The sequence below is a fragment of the Narcine bancroftii genome, chromosome 5 (genome assembly GCF_036971445.1).
Source record: "Narcine bancroftii isolate sNarBan1 chromosome 5, sNarBan1.hap1, whole genome shotgun sequence".
NCBI classification, from domain to species: Eukaryota; Metazoa; Chordata; class Chondrichthyes; order Torpediniformes; family Narcinidae; genus Narcine; species Narcine bancroftii.
In genome coordinates, this window is record NC_091473.1 from 63,885,022 (window position 1) to 63,912,082 (window position 27,061).

The window sequence follows — 27,061 nt, forward strand, 5'->3', positions numbered from 1 at the left end:
TTTTGCCTAGTCCTATTGACCTACACCCAGACCACAGTCCTCCATACCCCTTCCATCTCCACACCTAACCAAATTTTTCTTAAATGTCAAAATCAAGCCTCCATTCACCACTTCAGCAAGCAGCTTTTCCACACTCTCACTGCTCTCTGCATGGAGGTTCCTTCTAATCACCTAACTTCAGTGGAAAAAGCCTGCTTGCATTTATTTGATCTATACCATTCATAGTTTTGTATACCTCTATAAAATTTCTCCTCATTCTTCTATGCTCCAAGGAATAACGTTCTAACCTGTTTAACCTTTCCCCGTAACTCAGTTATTTAATCTTAGCAACATCCTTGTAAAGCTTCTCTGCACCCTTTCAATCTTGATATCTTTCCTGTAGTTAAGGGACAAAAATTTGAGTCCAAATTTGGCCTCACCAATATCTTACACAATTTCACCATAGAAATACCAACGAACTCCTACACCAACTCGATATATGAAGATCAATGTGCCAAAAGTTCTTGTTACACTTCTCTCTACCTGTGACTACTTTCAGGGAATCGTGCCTGTATTTCTTGAATAAGGCTACAGATGCTGGAATTGAGTGCAATACACAAACGTGCTGGAGAAACTCACCAATCCATGGGAAGTAAAAGGGTAACCAGCAATTTGTGTCTGACTTGCTGAGTTTCACCAGCACATTTTGGGTATTCTACTTGGCTAATATCCCAGGTGACTCAGCACAACCTTTTGTAAAAGACTGACTGTCCCACTTGTTCATCACACAGGAGTGTGCACGGGCAGGGACGCAAGTGTACATATGGATGTTCCAGGGCCACATTGTAACCATTTTCCCATGTAGTAGAAGCTCAGCATTTAGTGCGGCCAGCCTGGGTTCTATGACAAAGAGGGGCAGTTGGAGGGGGTGTTCTCTATTCAACTCAAACCCCAGGCACAAAATTTATCCAGAACAAAAATTACATCATCAGGTAATAAAAGGCCACTGATTGGATTATGAGGCAAATCTGGCACCTGCTCACTTGTAATCCCCACCATTAAACCCTTAACCAATCACAAGAATGTCAACAAATTGGAGTCAATCAGCCCCTTATTTGACTGCAGCCAGTGCGATAATGATTGCTCTCTGCTTTTAAGATGTCAGTTTATCAATTAATTATCTTTACACAGAAGGAGGTGCACACTAGGCTGGGACCTTTATTTGACCTCTCACCCTTTATTATAACCACTTTACTTTTGCATTGTGTCTTTAATGCAGCTTGATATGCAGAGGATGCACACCCAGGCAAGGGCTTAAAGTAATGAAGTCATAGTCCTACAATCCACAGGCCCAGCTTGTCTATGTCGTCACCGAGCCCTCCTGGTTTACTTCCACTTGTTCACATTTTGGCCACATCCCTCGAATCCTTATGTCTGTTACATTCTAAATGTAGTATTACATGACAATAATAGAACCTTTACCTTTTTACCCCACCCCCCCCCCCCCACCACCCATCCATGGTTATTCAAGTTTCTCTTAAAGGAAGCTAATATATCTGCCTCGACCACTTTATCTGGCAGCTCCTTTTCTGTGCCATCACCATCTGAGTGAAGAACAATCCCCTAATTTCCCTTTTAACTACCACTCCCCTCAGAAGCCCTCTTCTGGAGCCAGCACATCAATGCAATGGTAAGGAAGGCACACCACTGCCTCTACTTCCAAGGAGTCAGAGGATATTCATTGAATGCTCTATCAAACTTTAACAAGTATACTATTGGAAGGTAATTATGACTGGTTGCATTATGGCCAAGCTTGGGAATTCAAGTGCTAAGTGAATGCAAAAGGGTACAGTAAGTAACAAACTTTGCAAGGTCCATCATAGGCTCTGTCATCCCATCCATTGCAGACATCAATGTGAGGCACTGCTTCAAGAAGGCACAGAATGTCATTAATGACCCTCATCACCCTGGTCTCAACTTCTTCTCACTGCTACCCTTGGGCAGAGGCACATAAACCTGAAGACCATCACCCCTAGATTCAAGAACAGTTTCTCCCCCCACCCCCCAACATCTAACAGGCTCTTGAACTGTTCTTTTGTTATCAAATCATAACCAGGATCCCCAAAAGATCTATCTGCAAAATTGAAACCATTTTTTTTGCACCGACTACAACTATGATTATTTATATATCATTCTTACATATGCATCAACTAGTTTTCTGTCTTGTGGTAATTTAACTCAACCCTTGCTTCATAAGCAAGCCTTACTGCTCTGCATACAGGATATCCAGCTGATCCACTTGCAAAACAAGATTTCTGGCTGCACCTTGATTCACATGATAGTAACCTTGAACTTGAATAAGTAAAAATCATTGACCTTTCGATTGAGAGGAGACATAAGAGACTGCCAATGCTGCAATCTGGAGCGAGAGACAAATTTCCAGAGGAGCTCAGTGAGCACCGTCTGTGGAGGCCAAGGGATGATGTTTCAGGTCAGAGATCTGATGCAGGGTCTCAGTCCGAAACATCGCCTCTCCCTTTCCTTCCACAGATACTGCCTAACCCTATAGCAGTTTTTTTTTCATTTTTGCTATCCATTGACTAAACAGTTTTGAGGCTGAAAAAAAAAATTGATGTTTATTTTCAAATTAGAACCCAGCATCCTGAATAGGACTACATATCAAACAAGGTTAGATCTCAATCTAATATCTTGTATCCCAAATTTTACCATTCCATGATCATGGCTGGTTGACAACAGGGTTTGATTTTAATTGAATAATTCGCAAAGAACTAACATTGTTCAGCTGTTCAAGGCTCCACTTGTGAAGTACTTTTTGCTTTAATGGGTCAGATTAAAGGCATTTGCTGAAGCACATATTTTGAATAGAAGCAAGATTAAGAAAGGTGTTGCTTGGAGATTTAAGGTTTGCCACTGGGGTAATTGATTCTTCTGATACTTCCTTGGACAGGCATGCATGACATCAAGCAGAAGTAGGAAGGGCTTTTAACATGAATGCTTCACCTATAGTTGAATATGTAGTCTTGCACGTCACTGGAACAATCAGACACCAGTGAGGACCCCCCCCCCCCCACCCCACCACTTATTAATATTGTCACTGAATACAGAAGTCAGGAAGTCATGCGGCAGCTGCATAAAACTTAGGTTAGGCCACATCTGGAGTATTGTGTGTGGTTCTGCTCTCCACATTACAGGGAGGACTCGGAGAGGGTGCAGAATAGGCTCATTAAGATGTTTGGAATGCAGGGTAGTAGCTACAAAGAGAGGCTGCACACACTTGGATTGTTTACTCTGGAGCATCAGAGGCTGAGGGGTGATCTGACAGAACCCATCAAATTATGAGAGGCTTAGATAGACAGTCAGAATCTATTCCCAGGGTGAAAGAACTGGAAAACATACTTGTAAGGTGAAAGGGGAAAGTTTAATGATATGCAGGGTAAGTTTTATTTTTTAAAAAGTGGTAGGTGCCTGGAATGTACTGCCAAGAAAGTTAGTGGAAGCAGATTTATAAGGCAGTTAGGTAAATAGGCAGGGACAGACAGATACAGGCCAAGTGCAAGTAATGGGAATAATTAGATTGACTTCATGGTTGGCAGAGACTGGGCAGGTTAAAGGCCTGCTTCTGAGTGGGACTGTTCCATGAGTGACTATCATTGTCCAGAATGAGGGACAAATCACAGCTGCACCATGCAACACCTGGGAGCTGTGAAGCCATTTGTTCAAAGTACTCCAGCATTGTGCAGGGGAATACAGGTTTCAGTATATTTGTTCAGGAGTCTGATGGTTGCGGGGAAGAAACTGTCTGTTGGTGCACAATTTTCCATTCTTGTCTTCCCTTTGATGGGAGGAGGAAGAAGAGAGTGTGTCTGGCATGTGATGAGTCTTTCAGTATGTCAGCTGCCTTTCCCAGGCAATGAGAGATGTAGACAGAGTCCATGGAAGGAAGGGACATTTGCGTGATGTTCTGATCCGCATTCACCACTTTCTGCAGCACCCTCCGATCTTGAGCAGAACAGCTTCTGTCCCACACTGGGATGCATCCCAGATGGTGCACCTGTAGGTGTTGTTGAGGTACAAGGGGGACATGGTGAACTAACTTATTCTGAGAAACTGGAGACATTGGTGAGCTTTCCTCACCATTTTGCCAAGTATTGAGTATAGAAGTTGGGATGTAATGTTGAAGTTATTCAAGTAGTTGGTGAGGCCACACTTAGAATATTTTGTACAGTTCTGGTCACCCAGCAGCAGGAAAAATATCAATAACATTGATAGAGTGCTGAGAAGATTTAAAAAGATGTTGCTGGGTCTTCAGGATTTGAGTTACCGGGAAAGATTAAACAGGTTAGAACTATACTCCTTGGAATGAAGAAGAATGAGGGGAGACTTGATAGAGGTTTATAAAATTATGAGGGGTATAGACAGAGTAGATGTGAGTAGGATGTTTCTACTTAGATTGGGGGGATAAATACGAGAGGTCATAGCCTTAGGCTGAAAGGGGAGAGGTGCAAGGGGAAAGTTGTTCCACTCAGAGAGTGGTAGGAGTGGGGAATGAGCTGCCATCTGATGTTGTGAAAATGCAGATTCAATCTGGGGTTTTAAAAATAAATTGGTAAATACATGGATACCAGAGGTCTCAGGGTTATGGAATGAGAGTAGGTCAGTGGAACTAGCTAGTTTTATGGGTCGGCACAGACCGGAAGGGTCGAATGGCTTGTTTTTCTGTGCTGTAACATTCTATAGTATCCTTCTTTGGTAGCCTCTTAAGATCAAGGATTACTTACTTTACCCTTGTTCTGATGCATCAGGATAGGCGATGCAGGGTCTCAACACTAATTACTGACATTTTCTTTCCCTCCACAGATGCTGTTGACTTACTGAGCTCCTCCAACAGATTTATCATTTTTTTTTGCTTGGGATCAATATATGGTTAGTGTATGGTGCTGGTTGGAGTCAATGGGTGGAAAGGCCTGTTTCTGTGCTATAATACAAGTTGAGAACCCGGTATCTGAAGATCCGAAAGCCAAAAAGATCCAAAAACCTAATTTCGTTTAGGCACTGACAATGACATCACAAGTGGGGGGGAAAAAATGTCAACACCTGACTTGTCCATGTGCAGCTCTGACGCTTTGCTGGCGCCAGTTTGATTACAATAGCAGTTTTTTTTTTATATAATGAAATCTTTGCCTCTGTAGGGGAAAATGCCAAATGGAGCTGGATCTGAGACTTCAGCATCGGTTGCAGCTAGAGTTGGTGACTCCATTCTCAACATCAGGTGCGGTGCCGTCCTCAGGCTCCCAGGCGGGAGTGGGGATCTCGGGCCCCCGAACAGGAGCAGGGACCAGCAGTGGGGAGGTGTTGTTGGGGACTGGCAGTGTTGGGGAGGTGGTCTTCTTTTGTAAGCAGAGATCACTTTTGTTTTTGGTAAGTACTAAACATTATTTCGTGTGAATTTTCCACTTGTGGTATCATGTCAGTGCTCAAAAAGCCTGCCTTTGTTTGTTGTTGCTGTTAACCGCTGGTACAGGTATTCTACTGATGCTACTGTGCCGCTAGTTTCATTGTTCTAAGATTTGAAAAAACCCAAAAACTGAAATGCATCTGGCCCCAAGCGTTTCAGATATGGGCACTGTACTGTAATCCCAACTTTCAGTCTACAGTATTCAGAGAAGTGCAAAGTGAGAACCTCTGAAACCAGACCTGTTATGCGTCAGGAAAAATTGATCCAAATAGAAATTTCATTCAGAATCATCAACAGGCACATTAATCAATAAGGCATTGTTTCTTCTTGCACAAACCCTGCTGGCAGAGGTCACCAGAATGGCTTGGTGGGCAACCTTTGGAGGAGTTGCTATCCCATTGCAATTCAATGCAACACGTCTCATCGGTTGCAGTTTTCACCACATTGCAGAACAAATGGCTCACTCGCGCTCAGGCCAACACAAACATTAGGTCGTGTTTCAGTTATTTCAGAGACTGGGGAGGCCACACCTGGAGTATTGAACATAGATGGGTCTCCCCATCTTTGGAAAGATGTTTAAAGATTTACTAGACTAATGCTGCAGTTGGAATACTGTGTGCAATTCTGGCTGCCCCACTACAGGAAGAAGTAAAGGCTGCAGAAAGGGTATAGAAGAGATTTCCCAGGGTGTGGCCTGGAAAAGGCTGGACAAGCTTGGTTTGTTTTCTTTGGAGCATTAAAGGCTGAGGGAAGACCTGATAGATGTTTACAAAATCACGAGAGGAATTGAGAGGGGTGACAGTCAGAATCTGTTCCCCCAGGTAAAATTGTCCCAATGGAAAGGATACAAGGATGTGGGGTGGGGTTGATTGTTCAAAGGAAACTTTGGGTCAGGTTTACTTTTGTATACAGAAAGTAGTGGGTGTTGAAAAGGGCAACCAGGAGTACTAGTAGAAGCAGATAGAATTGAAGAGACTTCTCCATGGATAAGCAGAGAGAAGAGGGACATGCAGCACATTCAAGGTGCAGAGTGTTCAATTTGACATTGTGGAATGGGGTGGGGGGGGTGCTGTCCTCCTGTGTGATTCCATGTTCTCATGCCTGAGATGGGCACTTGTCCCATGATGAAAGATGTGCCCCCTGAGCTTAGAAGAGTGTGAGAGGAGACACGAAGGAAGTACACAAGACCAGGTCCTTGTTTAAATACAAGGAGCCACATTTTGTTTTCCTTTCACAGAGAATGGTTATTCTTTGGAAATTTTTTTCCCAAAAAAGGTGATGGAGATGCACAGAGTCTTTGAATATATTTTATTTGAAGATTGAGCAAGATAACCAGGGAAAGACAGAATAGCAGAATGGATGTTAGCAATCAGACCCCAGGGGCCAACCTTTGCTCTTTTATTTATCTGTCCATGTGTGTGATACTGGATGTGTGAGGTGCCTGTTCAGCTAGATACTCCCTCAGCCAAGCAACCAGCAAGACTCACTTCCACAGGGATCATAGATTCACAGAGTATAGGTGCAGGAGTGGGCCATTCAGCTCTTCAAGGCTACACCACTGTTCAGTACAAATCTATAGGATCCAACATTGGGAGTGGGCAACAAACACACCAGATTCAAAGTGCAGAGGGTCCCTTCCACAAGGGAAGGCTCCTGCACAAGTTATTTATGCAACACCAGTCTGATTTTAGGCTTGCAATGACTGCTGCCGGAATAGCATCATTATGGAAAAGCATGACTCACGTCTGTGAGCTAAACACTAACATTGCCAACAGGAGCCTTAATTAAACTACATCACTATTCTGGAAACATTTGTTGTGCAGTAGCTAGTCAGTGTCAATGTGCACAAACTACGATGACCGCAAACACCACACATTTCAATCAACCAATGTTGGAGTCGTATGTTTAGTGTTGGTCACCAAGCAATGGGAAAGATGGTGTCAAGCTGGAGACTAGGCCTCAATGTGGTGCCATACACAAGGCAACAACCACTGTCCAACACTATCCTGTGTGTGCAGTGACCTATGTACCAGGACACCTAGTTCAACTTATTGGTATCTATCTAAGTACCAGCCTCCTCAGGAAAAGTCAGGCTTGATGACTGAATTCAGGACACATCTAAAGTGTTGCAGGTGATATATCTATGTACTGGAGGTGTACATCTTCTATCATCAGCACTCAAAATGATGATGCCTTTCAGGGACAGAAAGAGGTTGCTTTGGACTAGGGCCTGCAACCCTCCTCACAGTCTCCTTCTGCACTTCATGCTCAGCTCTGTGTGACTTAAAGAGCAGCCACTGCCATGTCCAGGAAACTAGTTAGCAAGTTCCAAAAGCAGCAAGTTCCAAAAACAGCAACGCAACAGCGACCAGGTAGAACTGACCAAGCCTGCGATAAGTGAGGGCAAAGGCCAGATGGGGATGGACAGGAGCCTCCTCCAACTCTGCTCCCATTTAGAGGAGCTTTGCATCCATTTACTTTACCATTAAGCAGACAAAGAATTGCTGGAGGAATTTAGCAGATCAAACAGCATCCATGGATAGAAGTGGTCATGATCAGTTTAACTTTCACCCTGTCATACTTGCGACTACTCAGCCCATCAATTCCTTGCCTGTTCCTCATCGAGCAGGTCCCATCAATCTCAATCAGTGGTCTTGTCTTTCACAGCTGGCACAGTTTGCACAATGCTATTATAGAGTCAGCGAACCAGGTTCAAATCCGCTGCTATCTGTAAGGAGTTTGTATGTTCTCTCTGCGTGGGTTTCCTCCTCCCTCCAAACACACATGGGGTTAGTAGGTTAATTGGGCAGCATGGATTTCATGGAGTGGAAGGTGCTTCTACCATACAGTATAATTAAAATTAAAACTCACAAGATCCTATAATCTGTGTTTCCAAAAGGTACAATAAAGCCAGAGAAAAATGCTGCATTCTTCCAAAGTATTTGGGAATATACCATTCTCTTGCTGCTTCTCTGAAGCCCTGCTAATTATTACATTTCAAACGAAAGTCTTGAATGAACCTGTTCACCAGCCCCAATGTCACATCTCAGGCACACTTTCCCACATCCACAGAACTACAGCACAGAAACTACCTCGTCAGACCATCTAGTCTGTGCTGAACTTTTTAAATTCCACCTAATCCCATTGACCTGCACCCAGACTATTGCCCTTCATACCCCTCCCATCTATGTACCTATTTAATCTTCTCTTAAATGTCAAAATCATGCCCACATCCACCACCTCTACTAACACCTCATTCCATACTCTCATCCCTCTCTGAGTGATGAAGTACCCCCTAATGTTCCCTGTAAACATTTTATCTTTCACCTCAACCCATGTCCTCTAGTTCTTGTCTCACCCAACCTTAACCCTGTCTCTATCCCTCACAATTTTGTATGGCTCTATCCCTCCTCTACACTTTGTTCTTGAACCTGTGCCTCCTTGCATCATCTGCTGTAGGGAGCAACTCCCTCTCTATTGACTACAAGTCCTCCGTGATCTTGTACGGCATGGCCAAATCTTGTGACAACCTCCAGTATCCGAAGGACAGCCAGCCTACCCTGTTGAACTGTACCACTGTACATCCAGCAAATCTTTTCTGTTCCATCCCAAAATACCTCTGCTGCATCTGACACTAGATCTTCCCTTCCATTTTCTGTTTTTGGACTCTCTGTATGATGTTTGGCATCCCAGATACTTAATGAGTGCTTTTTCAAAAAATGGACACAGACATGCATTGTGTTCTCTCTAAGACTGAGCAGAGATTGGGCAACTGCTTTGCCCAACACCTACATGGTCCAGTAGCCGATCATTTCAACTCCCCTCACCATTCCCATACTGACATGTCCATCCTCAGCCTCATCAATTGCCAGAGTGAGGCCAAACGTCAACTTGAGAAACTTGAGTGGAGGAAAGTTTAGAAGAAATGACAGAGCTAAGTTTTTTTACTCAGCAAGTGGTGGGTGCTTGGAATGCATTGCTGGGGTCAGTGGTGGAGGCTATGTAGGCACATAGATCCAAAAAAAGACAATTATGGGTGTGTGGAGTAGATTTACATTAGTTAGCACAGCATCATGACCTAAAGGGCTTATACTGTCCAGTAATGTTCCTCCTGGACAGCCTTAAGCCTAATGGCATGCCCCCCCCACCCCACTCCCACCTGTTGCTTCCTCTATCTGTCTTTCCCACTGTCTAATATCCCATCATCTCTTGGTCTCTCCCCAGTTTCTTTCCCCCATTAAGGTAGTATTATCCCCATTTTTTTCTTCAGTTTCCATTAAGGTCCTAAGCCACAATGTTGACTGACCATCTCTCCCCACAAATGCTGCCTGACTCACTGAGTCCTTCTAGCAGGTCATGGTTTGGTCAAGATTTCAGTGCCTTGAAGTTTAGGCGCTTCTCTTACAGCAATGGTATCTCCTTCATTCTTTCTGCCAAAACATTTCACTTGCTCCTCTCTGAATCAAGTTTCATCTGTCCCTTGTCAGCCCACTGAAGCAGTTTTGAAGTCCTGCTACATTCCCTCCTCATAACCTGCAAGTTGTGGAATGGCAAATCTCAGAGCAGATGTTTAAAACTTCTGAGACTGGGTACACTGGAGTTTAGCATAATGCAGCCGTTTACAAATCTTGTTCAATTAAATGTCCTGTGAGCACAAATTATCTGGAGAGTCATAGAATTCCATCATATTTATCTCCTTTGGCTTTGGAGGCAGACGGAATCACACACAGCCACATTTTAGCCAGAGAATAGTCCAGAACATCACGTGTAACCATGCTCAGTCTGGAAAGCAGGATCCTATAATCACGGTCAGTGCAGCAACAATAAGTGAGGAACTGAGGAAAAGTGTGTGGTGTGGTTATCCCCTGCCCCTGGCCTCCCACTCCTTAAGGCTTTGAGTGAAGAGGACAAGGTGTTGGGACTTTGTACAAATTAACTGGACACGGAAACATACATAGCATTAGAGGAACTCAACAGGTCAGCCAACGTTCATGGGAGGCAAAAGACAGTCAATATTTCAGTCTGAAAACCTTTCACCTGTAACTGTGTGTCTATCATTCTGCATTTAAATCATTCGTCCCATCAGTTCAGTTCCACAGGGCAACCTAGGTAAGTTTTAGACCTGATAGAATAATATAGCATGAAAGCAGCTCCTTCAGAAACACATAATACCAATTTATTTTAATCTATCCAAACTCCCATCAATAACCTCAACAAAATTTTACCACTCACTACAACTTGCACTAGACAATTAACCTACCAAAGCATATATACACCTATTCTGAACTTTTGGAGTCGACTCCAGTCTGTAACTTACTTCCATGAACATGAAATGGAGATTACTTCAACTGAAATGGAGATTTAATCTGAAATTTATCGTCTCCTTGGCCCTGAGTTACACTAACCCGCTGCATAATACAGAGTACAAATATACTCCAAATAACCTGCAATCCAATCATTTGGAAATCCTGACGTTTCAGGATGTGGCTCATCAGGTGATGTTACCGGTTCTCCCCACAAACTCCCTGGGGAGCCCCTCTCCCCTGAAATTTTCTGGAGAGTCTCACTTCCCTGAGACTTACTGAGATCAATTGAAAATGTATACTATTGTGTTGACGTTTAAAATAAAATAACATTAAATGTGTTATATAAATAACACCCAAAGGTCTGAATAATTGGTGAGTTTGTCATCAAGGTGCAGAGCTTGCCAGATTATCAGATATTCATAAAACTGAATGTTTGCTGGATGACAATGCAGTGTGCTACAGCTATGTCAGGTTTAGTACATTAAGTTAAGAAATATTGCCTACTGGTCAACTGTCCTTTAATTAAAAAGGTGCATGCCTCACCAGAGGAAGTGGTGCATACAGTAAGTCAGGCATGTGCTGTCCCTTTATACAGCATCGTCCATGGTTTTCTGCTGCAGGTTAATATTCAGTTCAGGTTGCACTCTTCATCCAGATTTCACTCTGGTACTTTTCCAATAATGGGAGCAGCTCTATGTCCAACTTTATGTTGAAGACCCTCTTCCCCAGGAAGAACCATGTGACACCAATATTTCAACCATGATGAGATGGGCTGAGGTGTCTCTCTTGAGAGAAGTACAAGTTATCCCAACCCATCTCACCCTTACAAAGTTAGGAGGAGGCAGTGAGTAGATGCTGGAAGGGGAACTTTGGTGTTGGACACCAGTCTCAACACATTCATGGCATGTTTGAGCAGGATGGCCAAACAGCGGCAGGAATTCAAAACTAATGGTGTGCTGAGACTCCACAGTTCCCTGTTCCAGTGACCATCCCCTTTCCCATGCTAAGGTCCCACCTGAATCCTGTCTGGGGACACACCCTGAAAGAGAAAAGGGAGAGGAAGTCCTCTCTTACACGAAACAAGTAGGTGCAAAGATTTCATTAAAAACATTACGTTATCGCAAAATAGGGATGAAGGAAACTAGAAACAATCACAAACCGAAACCTACACAGGAGAAATGGGGGAGGGGGTTGGGATGCGAAAATAAGAGGAGTTTAGAAGTAGAGAGACAGGGAGAGAGAGAGAGAAAGAGAGAGAGAGAGAGAGAAAAAATACAAAGAAAGAATGAGAGAGCAAGAAAGCAGAAGATGGAGTAGTAGAGTGTCTTGAGGGAAAAATTGGGAAAGGGGGATATTCAAGGGGGGCATCGGAGAAGGGGATGGACACCAGATGGGGGTCACTGGAGGCATCATGGGGGGGGGTCGCCGGCGGGAGGGGTCGCCGGCGGGAGGGGTCGCCGGCGGGAGGGGTCGCCGGCGGGAGGGGTCGCCGGCGGGAGGGGTCGCCGGCGGGAGGGGTCGCCGGCGGGAGGGGTCGCCGGCGGGAGGGGTCGCCGGCGGGAGGGCTCGCCGGCGGGAGGGCTCGCCGGCGGGAGGGCTCGCCGGCGGGAGGGCTCGCCGGCGGGAGGGCTCGCCGGCGGGAGGGCTCGCCGGCGGGAGGGCTCGCCGGCGGGAGGGCTCGCCGGCGGGAGGGGGGTTGCAGAGGTTGAGTTGAGTGTTACGGGTGGTCAGGGAGGTCCTTTGAGAGGGGACATGGGGTTCAAGTAGATGGGAGGTTGGCAGCGCGGGGGGTTGGCAGCGCGGGGGGTTGGCAGCGCGGGGGGTTGGCAGCGCGGGGGGTTGGCAGCGCGGGGGGTTGGCAGCGCGGGGGGTTGGCAGCGCGGGGGGTTGGCAGCGCGGGGGGTTGGCAGCGCGGGGGGTTGGCAGCGCGGGGGGTTGGCAGCGCGGGGGGTTGGCAGCGCGGGGGGTTGGCAGCGCGGGGGGTTGGCAGCGCGGGGGGTTGGCAGCGCGGGGGGTTGGCAGCGCGGGGGGTTGGCAGCGCGGGGGGTTGGCAGCGCGGGGGGTTGGCAGCGCGGGGGGTTGGCAGCGCGGGGGGTTGGCAGCGCGGGGGGTTGGCAGCGCGGGGGGTTGGCAGCGCGGGGGGTTGGCAGCGCGGGGGGTTGGCAGCGCGGGGGGTTGGCAGCGCGGGGGGTTGGCAGCGCGGGGGGTTGGCAGCGCGGGGGGTTGGCAGCGCGGGGGGTTGGCAGCGCGGGGGGTTGGCAGCGCGGGGGGTTGGCAGCGCGGGGGGTTGGCAGCGCGGGGGGTTGGCAGCGCGGGGGGTTGGCAGCGCGGGGGGTTGGCAGCGCGGGGGGTTGGCAGCGCGGGGGGTTGGCAGCGCGGGGGGTTGGCAGCGCGGGGGGTTGGCAGCGCGGGGGGTTGGCAGCGCGGGGGGTTGGCAGCGCGGGGGGTTGGCAGCGCGGGGGGTTGGCAGCGCGGGGGGTTGGCAGCGCGGGGGGTTGGCAGCGCGGGGGGTTGGCAGCGCGGGGGGTTGGCAGCGCGGGGGGTTGGCAGCGCGGGGGGTTGGCAGCGCGGGGGGTTGGCAGCGCGGGGGGTTGGCAGCGCGGGGGGTTGGCAGCGCGGGGGGTTGGCAGCGCGGGGGGTTGGCAGCGCGGGGGGTTGGCAGCGCGGGGGGTTGGCAGCGCGGGGGGTTGGCAGCGCGGGGGGTTGGCAGCGCGGGGGGTTGGCAGCGCGGGGGGTTGGCAGCGCGGGGGGTTGGCAGCGCGGGGGGTTGGCAGCGCGGGGGGTTGGCAGCGCGGGGGGTTGGCAGCGCGGGGGGTTGGCAGCGCGGGGGGTTGGCAGCGCGGGGGGGTTGGCAGCGCCGGGGGGCGTGCGCGGGGGGGGGCGAGGGGTGGTGTGAGTAGGAAGAACTGGAAGAATATGGTACGGGAGATTGCGGGAGTATGAAGGGGGCGAGAGAGAGGCTTAAAAAGAGTGCTGAAGGTTGAGAAGAGGTAAGGAGAAGAATGTTAAAAGAGATCGATGAAAGAGGGAGAGAACGGGGGAAGAAATAGAGAAAGATGTGGGATTAGGGAGTGGAGATGTGGAACTGCCGGTCTGTACTCTACTCACTGTAGGTGACAGGGAGCTTCACCAGGGGATGATAGTGGCCGTACATGTCGCTGCCTCCCTTCTACCGGCGTCTCATAGCTTGCGGCGGTTAATTCTGCCGCTCGGAGCCGAGTCTCCGGCCGGCTGCTCGCCGCCAGCTCGGCTCCCGGACATGTGAGGACGCACTGCCCGCTCCCCGACGCTTTAAACGCGCCCAGCTCCCACACATGTGCCAGCGGCCGGTCTCTCCGCCCGCACTCAGCTCTGCTGACAACGCTCCCCTCGCTGCGCACTGCCGCGCTCTTAAAGGAGAAGGGCGGGACGGCAGCGGGACCTGCCGTTCGGCCCTTCGGGGTGACTGACCCAACCACCATGCCGTTGGAAGGCTCACTTCAAGGGAATAGAACGCGCTGGCACCATCCAACGTGCCTAATCTGCCCCAACCTCAGCTCTGTGCCCAGTACTCTTGAAGGCTCAGAGTTTTGGTTTGCCCCATCACTCTGCAATGTGCCCTAACAACTGAACTGTTGGCACCTCATTCTCTGTCATCTGAATTGTTGTCACTTGGTGAATATTAAAGAAAAATAGACCCAGAGACAGAAGGGCTTATTTAGTCTCCAACTGTTGCCTTGGAAAGCCAACACAGTCAAAGTCTCACCCCCTTCCACCCAGTACGAGATCATGGACCACCAGACTCAAGGACAGGTTTTGTTTTCGCTGTCACCAGACTCCTGAATGAACCTCACACCAGTAAAATGAGGCTGCCTTTGGTCTAACTGATCTCTCTCTCTCTACAACTCTGAATTTCTGTGCTGTGTCTCACCTGCAGTACGATGTATGAATGCCTAACTGGTCTGCTTGCAAAGCAACTTCCATCACTGCATCTTGGTAACTTGTGATAATGAAATTGAATGGCCAAGAAATTTGCTCCCATGTCAGAATAAAAGAGCTCAAGAAATAGAAACAGGAACCAGACATTCAGTAACTTCTCTGCACTAACTCCCCCTCACTCCATTCCTCTAATGTACAAAAATCTATTGATCTCTTCCTGGAATATTGCTGTTTTATTAGATTAACACCATGACATATAATCTTAGTGATGTGATGTGTATGAAGGTGGCTGATTACAACCATCTTGGCTTAAAAATACATTGGGGTTCAGCATTGCTGTGGGATCAGTGGTTCTTCATTCTTGACATTCTCTTTTCCTCTTTGATTCTTCCATTCTTACTTCCTCACACGATCAAACACCACTTTTTACGGCACATGGGATGATCCAGTGCTTGCTGTTCCCAGCACTGAAACTCTTCAGGGATGTTCTAAGATTCTTTGAATCTATATTTCAGTCCACCACATAACTCTTGACTCAAACCCTCTAAACCAGGCAACACCCTGGTGAACCTCTTCTGTCCCCTTTACAAAGCCCCCATATCCTTCCAGAATTGCACACGGTATTCCAAGTGCGGCCTAATCAATGTTTTATATTGTAGCAGGATGACCTGCTTACTGTTATACTTTCCATAAATTCCCCTCAACCAAGATTATTGCAACAGATTATCTGGTCTTTATTGACGTGCTGTTACTTGTTCCACACATATCACAGTGTTCCTATATTTTAGTGGTGACAACACTTCATTGGGAGTGATGGAGACAGAAAATCTCACTCAGTTAAGTGCTTTGACGAGCATTTGAATTGTCAAGGAGTAGATGATTATGAGACTTGTTGGAAAGTGGGATTGGTATGGCTGGGTGATTAAAGTCCAGCCTGAAAGTGTGGGCTCAAGGGCCAGATTCTATCTTTTTGACTCCATGATTCCATCAATATTCATTCTGCTTTGGAACAGCCAGAGAACATAAAAGACATCACAGAAATCCAAATCATTTTATTTGGATTCCATTCTTGAGCGCAAAAACATTCTTCACACGAGTTTCGGGAAGATATTTGGCTGTGGAAGGCTCCACTATTAAACGCAAAATGGGTCTCAGCTGATTGCCATTCAGTAATCCTCTGTCTTGGCTAGGGTGGTAGGATTTTGAGGGGAGAGGAGGAGTGGTAGGTCAGGTGACTCTTGATTCTAACAACAATGCGGAAAAAAAAATCATAAAGATCTTATCAAGTCTTGGATTATAAGGGGAGGCTAATAGAGTGGGAGTTTTCTCCTCGGAGTGTACAAAGCTGAGTGAGGACCTATAAAGGTTTATAAAATCATGAAGTTCATGGATAAGGTGAATTATCAGTGTCCTTACCCCCAACTAGAGGAATCTATAACCAGAGGCCACACATTTAAGGAGAGAGGGGAAATTCTATTTAATTTAATTTTAATGATACAGCACGGTTGAAGGCCCTTTCAGCCCATGAAACCCGAGCTGTCCAATTACACCCAATTAACCTACCATTGCCATATGATTTTGAAGCATGGGAGGAAATCGGAGCTCCTAGAGAAAACCCATGCATGTCACAGGGAGAACGTACAAGGCCCTTACAGATAGCAATGGATTCATACCCAGGTCGCTGGTGTTGTAATAGTGTTGCATTAATTGTTTTGCCAACTATGCTGCCCTGAGGGGAGCTTCTTTACTCAGAGGGTAGTGGGTGTGGGGAACAAGCTGCCAGAGGAAGTGAAATGTTGAAGAGATATTTAGATAGATATATAGATGCAGATAAGTGGCTTGGTGAATGTAGAATTCTATGATATGACTAGTTATCCTGGTGCAACATGGAGATTTAAATTGCAGCTTTCTCGCCCCCAAATGCCTCGACACCCATTGGGCAGTGGGAGACACCCATTCATCATGGCAATGCATGCAACCACACACAATGCATAAAACATGTGCACCTGTTGCCATATGGAAAGACAAGAACAACAAATGTAAAAGCCAGATTAATCAGAAGAGGGCATTTGGTCTCAAAGTAAATATGAATGAGTGCATCCAAAAATTGATTGTTTTGCTTGATAGACTGTGGGTCCAAAAATGGAACAAGCTGTCCTCTAGGATCTGTCAGTTCAGGCTTTCCCGTAGCTTGGATTATCACATAGCTTTCAAAGTACTCACAAGCTCCCTTCCTCCCTCCCTCGCTTTCTCTTTCACTCCCTCATTCTCTATCCCATTACCTCTTTCACTGTCTAGTTGTCACTTTATCACTCATTCTATCCCTTGATTTTTTTCTCTCTCAATCAATTATGGCTTTTAGACTGCAGGCATGTAATGACACAATCAGGGAATTTTTCCACTACATAGAATGTGCAGGAATTTTGAATCAATTCTGTAGGACCCCTACAACTTTTTGGAGGAAGCCTGCAGTGTAAATCGTACTGGAAAAATTCATTGTCAGTCATCCACTCAACTGCATGTCCAACCACTGGGACTGTTGTACTCAGGTACTTGCAGTCAAAAAGGTGCCCAGTATGAATGACCACATGGGCAGAAATTATGTTAATTTTTTCCATGATTTTCCAATATTGCAGTCTAAAAACCATAATTGATTCTCTAACACGTACACATGCAGAGATACAAACACAACAAAAGCAGCCAGAAACACATGACTCGCATGCAAACACAAAAACATGCATACATTCTCTCCTTTCTATCCCTTCCTCTCACTTTCTTTCTCATTTACTCACTCTCTTCCATTTTGTCTCTCCTTATCCTTCCTTCCTCTCTCCCACCCCATTTCCTGCTTTTCTCCTTTCAGCTTTCTCTCCCACTGTCTCTCTCCCTAACATCAGCAAGAGTATTGGGAGGGGGGGAGGGGGGGGGGGGGAAATGACCTTGGCCTAGGGAACAATGAATGGCGGGGGGGGGGAACTAAATGTGGAGAAATTGTCCCAGGTGGATCTGAATTTTTAAACCTTCCCCTTCCATGCATTCTTCAGGAAGACTATTTATGGGTGGGTTGACAAGGCAGCTCTTTGAGCTCTTGGGAGGAAACCTTCTATAATTAAGAGTTTTGGAAGCTGCTTTGCACAAATTTCAGCCACTGTAAAAACCTCAATCATTGCTCCAATTGCATCTTATCTACACAAAATTATTGGGGTCTTGAAAACAAGTATAAAATACCAGGATCTGGGAGCCAAAGAGATAGAAAACATGCTCTGAATTTCAGATGAACAAGGTAGAAGTTGGTCTTTTAAGCCCATGTTATCATCTCCCATCAAACTATTCCCCCCACCTTCTCTCACACAAACAATGTACCCATCACTGTTTGTAAGGAGTTTGTTCCTCCCTTTCTCCCTGTGACCTGTGGGCGTTTTCTCCAGGTGCTATGTTTTTCTCCCACTCTCCAAAAAACATTCAGGAGTTGGTATGTTAATTGGGTACAATTAAGCAGAATGAGTTTCATGGGCCAGAATAGCTTTTGACTGTGTCTGTTGTTATAATAAAGAAAATAAATTCTGTTCTATCCGAGGTTTTTCCCTGAAACATATCCATATGCTGATGAGTTGGAATTTTATTGTCACCTGCATTTGTACAATGTACAGATGCACTAAAAATTTTTGCCATAGCCCCAAAAGTATGTGAAACACCAACAAAACAATAAATATAAATTACCACTTGAGAGAAAAAAAGTTAACAAAATACTTTTATGCAGGTACATGGATAGGACAGGTTTATAGTGATACAACACAAATGTAGGCACATGGGACTCACCCAGGCTGGTGAGTAGGGCCATATCTGGATGACTCTCCAACTTAGCAATGCCTGACGACTGTGCTCCAGTGGCAGCATTATACAGAGCCAGTGAAGTTGAGATCTCACTTTCATTAGCTTAATGGATCCAGTCGTATTATATCTTGTGTTCTCAACCATGTCCTGTTCACATTCCCCTGAATCAAATGAAATGACTCACCATCAAACCCCACACAGAACCGAAAGGACACTGAACTATTTCCATCTGTAGATTAAAGACTGCACTGCATCATTCCACGAAGTGAGTACGAAGACTGTTGTTCTTCTCAATGACACAGCTGCAGTTGTAGGGTCAGTTAATGGTGACAAAAATGGTGGGCAGCTTCAAAGTGATAGAATTCCCACTTCCGTCCACACTCTCTAATTCGGGGAAGTGTATGAGGAGGAACTGATTCTCCCAGACAGAAGGGAATCTGTGGAATTCACTGCTCAAGAAAGCTGTAAAGGCTGCCTCATTAAATGAATTTATGATTCTACACATTGGGTGAATTAAAAGTTATGGAGAACTGGTGTTATGGTAAGTGGAGCTGAGTCCATGGTCAGAACAGCCATGATATTGTTGAATGGTGGAGCAGCTCAACGAGCTAGATGACTGGCTCTTGCTCCTATTTCTTATGTTCTTATCAGGATGAAAATGCCAGAAGTTCACACTTGTACCAGCACCGACTGAAGGATATCTCAGGGCAGGCACCAAGTGTCAGCAATCTTTGAACAATCATACAGTTCCCCTCCTGGTGAGCAGCAAGTCCTTCCCTCCACCCCCCCCCCCCCCAACTCTTTCAAAATTCAAAAAGCTTATTTTTGGCAAATGTACACAATTTTTTTTTTGCAATGATAACTCTTTAACTGATGCTTTGTGGGTCTTAAGATAGAGTGGGTTGCTTTCTAAAGCTAATTGAGGCTATTTCAAGTTGCAGTAATGAAGTGTAAACTAATCTTCTGGCACTGTGGTGATGGAGTTACAAACTACTTACTCACGTCTACTTTTACTGTCAAGGTAATCTGAGAAAAGCATACCTCTCATGACTCTAAATTGGGAGTAGTCTGTATTAAGGGGGAAAGGTCCTCTATATAATCCCGCCTCGTGTCTTCATGGAAGTTAGAATCATAGAATATTACAGCACAGAAAACAGGCTATTTGGCCCTTCTAGTCTGTGCCAAATATTATTCTGCTTAATCCCATTGACCTGCACCCATTCTGCATCCCTCCCATCATGTACCTGTCCAAATTTTTCTTAAATGATAAAATTGAACCTATTTTTACCACTTTAGCTGGGAGCTCGTTCCATACTCCCACCACCCTCTGTGTGAAGAAGGTCCCCCTCAAGTTGCCCCTAAACTTTTCCCCTTTCACCCTTAATTCATGTTCTATGATTTGTCTTTCACCTACCCTCAATGGAAAAAGCCTACTTGTATTTACTCTATTTTTACTGTTATAAAATTCATAAAGTTCATTGCATTGAGGCCAAGAAGGTCATACTTATGTTTACAAATCACTTGATTGTAACTTAAGTGGATACCAGTTCAGAACATTTAGAACTAAAAGCCTTTTTTTTAAGTTAATGAAGAAAGGGTGCAGGTGATGGAGTCAAGTGATACACAAATGTGCTGGAGAAACTCGGCAGGTTACACAGCATCTAAAGGAAATAAAGGATAATTAATCTTTTGTGCATGAGCCCTTGGTCAGGTAGAAGCAAAAAAAGGCAGGTGCCTGAATTAAAAGGTGGGGGGGGGGAGGGGGGGAGGAAGAAAGGGGCAGGTAAGAGCACAAGCTCATAGGTACAATAAGGTGGGAGGGTAGAAGAGAAAGTAGCTGATAAGTGATAGGGGGAGAGTGTAGAAGGATGTGAAGGGTGCTCTCTTATAGGAGAAGGAAGGGAAGGGGTTGGAGAGCTGGAGGAAATGAGACAAGGGATAGGGAAATAGAGAGACCAGGGAGGAGTTTAATGGAAACTGGAGAAGTTGATATTTATGCTCTCTGGTTGGGGAATGCAGAGATGGAATATAGGATATTGCTCTTCCGATTTGCATGTGACCTTGGTTTGGCAGTGCACGAAGTCATGGGCAGATTTATTGGTATAGGAATAGTGTGTGGAATTGAAATGGATGGCCACTGAGAGGTCCTTGCTGTTGCAGCGGACATGCAAAGGTGCTCAATGAAATGATCCCAGTCCATAGTGGAGATTACATCGAGAGCACCAGATGCAGTAGATGTTCTATGTCATTCACAAGTGAAGTGTTTCTTCACTTGCAAGGACTATTTATGGCCACAAATGGTGGTGAGGGTGGAAGTGTAGATGAAAATGTCACACTTCTTGTGGTCACAGGGGTAGGTAACTAAGGGGTGAGAAAGGATGAGTGAATGTTGACAGAGTGAGTCTTGGACTGCAGAATTCTCCTCCACTTTTCTGAAAGCTGGATATTATTGATAGGACATGGTTTAACATGCAATCAGAAGAATAAACTTCCAACAGCAACTGCACCAGGACTGACAGTCAGAATGACACCACAGGATTCTTGCATGGGAGACAAAAGTTCCAGTCTTCTGACGCTGAGGCTGAGTCACTGAGACTGCCAGCAATGGTCAGAAGAGCCTGCTGAAGACCATGGACCAGTGAGGTTGCAGGGCTCTGGGGTGAAGGTTTGAACTCTGAACATTTATGACCTCCCATCCACATGAGGTGCTGCCTCAAGAAAGCAGCCAACATCATAAGGACCCCCATCCCCCTGATCTCAATCCCCTCTCATTGCTACCTTCAGGCAGAAGGTACAGAAGCTTGAAGACCAACACCTCTAGGTTCAAGGAACAGTTTCTTTCCAATGGCTCTTGAACCTCCCTGTACTACCCCAACAATAAACAACTCCAAGACCATCAAAAGATCTGTCTGCCTTATTGAAATGTCACATTTTCTCTTGCATTATCTGTAACTGTGAATATTTATCTTTCCTTTATATGTACAACATCTTTCTATACTGAGGCAATTTAATTGGCAGTTGGTGTATCTGACGTCCCTGTTCTGCTGCAGGAAGTAATGATTTCTGTGCATCTGAACATTGTACTTATGTATATGACAATAAACGCATTATCATTATCATTAAGTCAGCATGGACTACACAGAATCACACAAAACACACAAGACCAGCTGCACTCTTGGAATATGTCTCTGTCCTTGATGGCATTTGGCAGCAACTCAAAGTTACTGAATTAAGGACCAAACAATCAAAACTGCTCACAGACTAAACACAATCTGCTGGAAGGATTCGGCGAGTCGAGTAGTGTCAGTGGGACAGAAGGAATGGTCAACTTTTCGGGCCAGAACCTTTTGTTGAGACATGGCCCCAAATGTTGACCCCAGGGGCCCTGTGATGCTGGAGTTGGCTCCCCTCACAGACCCAAGTCCCTTGAGTTTTCTCTCTAGCACCACCAAGACTCAGTCCTGTTTCTCCTCCTCTCCCCCAACTCTTTACACCCTTCTCCTCCTCTCAACTCCCCCAATCCATTCAGTACTCCCAAATTACTCAACTTTCACCTTGGACCATTGGGTATGTTGCCCTTGCTACAACATGGCTTCCATCAAGGTTGACAACAGTTAGCCCAGTGCACTCAAAAGAGTGGATTGTAATGCCCAGCCAACACTCCTCAAGGGGTCATTGAGCCAAGCAGCACTGAATAGGCCCTTCAGCCCACCTTGTTCATGCTGACCATCAAGTTCCCATCCATACTAACCTCATTCCCTAGCACTTGGTGTGTACCTTGTTGGTATTTATAATTTAATTTGGAGATCTGTACAGCACAGTAACAGGGACTTCTGGCTCACAAGCCTGTTCTGCCAAAATACATTTGTGTGACCAATTAACTGACTAACCCCGTACATTGGAGGATGGGGAAGAAACCGGAGTACTCAGAGGGAAACCTACAATGACACAGGGAGAATGTGCAACGTCCTTATAGACAGCAGTGGATTTGACTCTGAGTTGCTTGCCCTGCAGTAGCCTTGTGCCAGCTATGCTGTCCTCAATATGTTCTCTTAAATGCTGAGGGAGTCTCTGTCTCCACCAAGCCTCAGGCAGTGCCTTCTCCCTCTGGGTGAAAGAAATTGTCCCTCTAAATTCTGACCTTCCACCTTCAACCTTTGCCATTTTATTTTAGATCCCTCTGCTAGGGGTATAAGATTTTTGCTGTATTCCCTGGTTATGCCCCTCTTAATTTTGGAAAAAAAAACCTCAACAGAATCTTGCTTTCCATCCTGCATTTCAAGGAAAACAAAACCCAGCCTATTCAGTCTCTCCTAATTTCCCTGATTCTCTTGCACACGAAACACTGTCCGGGCAGTACAACTGCCACAATGGCTGTCCAACCAGGACACGATTTTGAAAACACAATCCAATCTCCACTGTAAACAGGGTAGGGCAGCAAAGTCAGTTGCTCTCCGCAGGTTCCAGCGGGCTAAGGATTAATCAGCCTTCGCAGGAACCCATTTAGGTAAGAGGCCTCCAATTGGTGGAACACCCAACCTGCTGGAGGAACTCAGGAGGGCAAGGAATGGTCGATGTTTTGGGCCAGAACCTCCTTCACTCTCACTGATGATGCTTGGCCTGCTGATGTCCTCCAGCAGATTGACCTCAGCTCCAGAGAGCAGCCTCTTCTGTCTCTTATGACCCCAGTTATCCCCAGCTGGTCTCAAGGTATGTGTGGTTAGCTCTTGTACCCAGCTCCCAGTGAGATGCAACCCAAACCTATAGAGCACTATGGACTGTGTGTAGAATCCTGCACACTGGAGGTGAATCCTTGCTCCCAGTCCCACATGGAGCACTGACGCCCAGCATTTAAAGTGGACCTAATGTGGCAACGTTCCTTCTTTTTCCCCTCAGCTGTATACTGTGTTGGAAGTAAACGACAAGCACCATACAAATAAGGAGCCAACAATCATGCTCACATGTCAAGTTTATTGTCATCTGATTGTACAAGTGCAACCCAACGAAACAGTGTACTCCAGTCCTCGGTCCAACGACACAACTAAACATAGCACACATACAGACCAACAAATCGTATACAGGACACGGATTATAGCTATTCAAATCCCACTTCTGCTGTTACCCAAGCAGAAAGTAATAAAGAAGGAACAGAAAGTTTAGTGGCTCTATGGCACCACTTACAAGCTTAGCATTTTGCAATGAGTCTCCTTCCAGTCTCCCTCTTTCTCTCTCTCTCTCTGTCTCTCTAACTCTCCTGTCCAATGCCTTCTTAGTCCCTCTCCCGCTTCTTCCCTATACTCTGATATCACCCCTTGCTACCTTAATCTCATTAAAGGGTTGATCATTGACTGACCATTTCTCCCCACAGATGCTGCCTGATCCACTGTCCCTCCAGTCCTGACCCAAAATGCTGACTGGCCATTTTGCCCACTGATTCTGCCTGATCCACTGAGTCCCACCAGTCTTGACCTGAAATGCTGACTGAACACTTATCCCCACGATGCTGCTTGATCCATTGAGCCCCTCCAGCTTCTCACTGCTTACTCAGGGTTCCAGCACCTGCAGTTCTTGTGTTTTCCTGAGAATGGGAACATAACTGCAGCTTAGTTGGTTCACTGAGAGCCATAATGCAGAAGGAAGCACATGGGTTGAAATGGTGGCAGAGCATTCTTTTATGGATATGAGGGAGTAGATAGGGTCTTAGTTGAACCCTTTTACAAATGAAGACACTCTCAGCAGACCAGCTCCCTCACTCAAGATTTCTATGCTCAGTTCTCAGGAGTGGGATTTGAACCTTCTAAATCCACTGAGTCAGTGCTGGGAGCTGGAAGACCAAACAAAGCAAAAGCACAACTAATCAGTGACAACACAAGGAGGAGGAAGAAAAGGAGATAAAGTGTGCTGTACATTCCAAAGCAAACTTCCCCCCCCCTCCCCCCCCCCCCCCCCGATAGGCACTAGAATTCCTCCACATGTCAGGAAGTACCAGTAGGGTTGACCTTTAGGGTTGTCTCCTCATCTTCTCCTTCTCAACGGAGGGTATTCTCACCATTTCTAATGCCTTGTGCTGGGCCACTGCTTCCTCATAATGCTGCCAGGACGCAGACCCCGCAGTTGCAGGATCTTAAAATAAAACACCATTGGCTCCTTTAACAGGTTGTTTAAAGCTTGGATGGAGCTGTTGATAACAGGGTAGGCAGTTGAACCCTTTGGAGAAGCATCGTGTCTCTGATCTCTGCTTTCCCAGCTCTATTCCAGCGGCAGCACTGCTGTTACAGCAGCTCTAGCAGCATTGGCATATTTTTTCCTTTGGATATTTTTTTCCCTATGGATATCTATCTATATATATAGGGAGAGTGATAGAGAGAGTGAGTTAACAGAATGAACAAATCAGGACTTGAGGTATCACATCGTTTGTCTCTCCGCAGATGCTGCCTGGTTTGTTAAGATTTTTTAATCTGTCGTGCATTGATTTGGCAAAGAATGTCCAACCTCACCTACCCATGTTCACTCAGGACCTTACATTCCTATTGTACCAATGCACATATGTGCTGGAGAAACACAGCAGGTCACACGGTATCCATAAGGTAAAGTGGATACCTGTTCCCCTATTCACACGGCCAATTAATCTGATATCAGACAGCTCCATCTCAAGAAGACTTATGTCTGCACCAGTTTGGACCAACAAATGCTTCCCACCACAGCTGTGTGGCCTCTGATCTATGCAAGTCCTTACAGGCATGAACCCCTTTCTCTCATGCAGAAAATTAATATTCAGTATGAGGCCCTTCTGCCCATCTTACCAACTTACTTACAGGTAAGTTGTTGACAACTATCAAACCTTTCCTGCACCCAGGTGAATGGCATGTTGGCCTTTATAGTGAATGGTTTTAAATATAGAACATGGAGGTCTTACGCAGTTGTATGAGGCCTTTGTGAGGCAACACCTTGAGTATTGCGAACAGTTTTGGGATCTTAATCTGAGGGAGGACATTCTTGCTATTAAGGGAATGTAGTGAATGTTCACCAGTCTGATTTCCTGGATGGCAGGACTGACGAATGAAAGACTGGATATACCTGGAATTTATCATAAGACCTGTAAAATTCTGACAGGATTATAGAGATTAAAAGCAGGAAGTATGTCCGCATGTTGGGAAGCCCAGATAAGGGGTAACCATCTGTAGATAAGTGGGAAGCCATTTAGGACTAAGATGAGGAAAAACATCTTCACTCAGGGAGCTGTGAACTTGTAGAACTTCCTGCCTCATAAAGGTGTGGAGACTGGTTCATTAGATAAATACAAAAACGAGTTGGATGGTTAAAAGGATCAAGGAGCAAGGAGAGAACAGGGTATTGAAATCACATTCAGAATGGGAAATTACTTTTCACTGTAGGCATAAGCATAATTTTTTATTGTGAATAATGACTATTTTGAAACAATTAAGTAAAAACCAATGACAAGCCGTCAGCACCTGCTCCTTGTGAGCGCACCTCTGGTGGGGCAGGGTCTTACCGTAAAAGGTTCGTGGGGTCCAGAAGTCCTCCATCGCCACTGATGTAGATACCGGTAGCTCAGACTGCTTGGTGAGGGGGGTGTGGTTGGAGGGAAAGGGTGGCAAAAGAAAAGCTTTGGTCACAGACGTTGCGTGCACAAAATGAAAGAAAACATATGTCCCAACAGGCTGAAGAGCTTTGAGCAAAGGTCATAGACACGTAGAGAAAGCAGATCACACTTCAAACCCCTCCAACCTTCCTCCAGAAGACCAGATGATGCTCTGGGGTGGGTGAGCGGGGGGTGGTGGTGGTGTGTGTGAAGAAACTGTAGACCGATGCACTGAGTCCCTTGATCCAGGCTCTCAGTGTTCCGTACAAATCCATTAATTAGCTCCACTGCCACAAATCAAAGCCCACACGCAATATTCAACTCCCACTCGCCCGTGGTCAATTATTAAGCCGGCTGCATATGTGCTGAGTGTATGAACAGCCTCGGATTTCAACAACCTCCCCACTGCGTTCTTATTCCAAACTCCGCATCATCCCACACCCGTCCCCTTCCCACCCGACTATCTCCCTGTGCCACCCCTCCCTCCCCGCTTCCATTGGGCAATGCATGCTAAAGCAGCTCAAACTATAAAAAGGTTTGGGAGATCTTGTTACATTAAAGCATGATGTGACTTCTCGAATCTCAGCTCCCAGGGATCTTCTGACATGAGCTAACAGGATGGCTTAAGAGTGGGGGAGGGGATGGATTTGCCATTGAGAATTTCTTCTGTCATAATTTTAGCTGCTTAAAAGGAGGGGCTTGTGTAGCTAGAGCTAGGGACTCCTATTCCATTTCTGCTAGCTGTCTGGTGAAGCAATCTCAAATTTCCAGCTCTTTCTTCAAAGCCCATGCCCATTCCAACAACGTGTCCATCTCCCTTTGGAAAACTGCTGTTGAATTTGCTAACATCAACCTTTTTGGCAGAACTATGTCCAAATGTTCTTTTCATTTTCTCCTTGGTTTCTTGCCAATGGCAAGACCAGCAAGAGCAGTGGGAAGAGTGGC

At 46.2% G+C, this 27,061-nt stretch overlaps 1 protein-coding gene across 5 annotated transcripts in view; it reads right to left on the reverse strand.

Moving 5' to 3' along the window:
• LOC138763450 (retinoic acid receptor RXR-alpha-B-like) overlaps positions 1-26,406 on the reverse strand; it is a 101,947-nt gene extending 75,541 nt beyond the window's left edge. For 2 of the 5 annotated variants that reach the window (XM_069937616.1, XM_069937615.1), the window contains exons 1-2: positions 26,263-26,406; positions 26,027-26,090 (exon numbers count right to left, since the gene is read on the reverse strand). In XM_069937616.1, coding sequence (XP_069793717.1) covers positions 26,027-26,090; positions 26,263-26,391 — 193 coding nt within the window. In that variant the 5' untranslated portion in view covers positions 26,392-26,406. Of the gene's footprint in view, positions 1-13,869; positions 14,140-18,498; positions 18,661-26,026; positions 26,137-26,262 lie in introns of those variants that run through there. The other 3 variants (XM_069937619.1, XM_069937618.1, XM_069937617.1) reach the window with 3 other exon arrangements.
• Between the last annotated feature and the right edge of the window lie 655 nt (positions 26,407-27,061).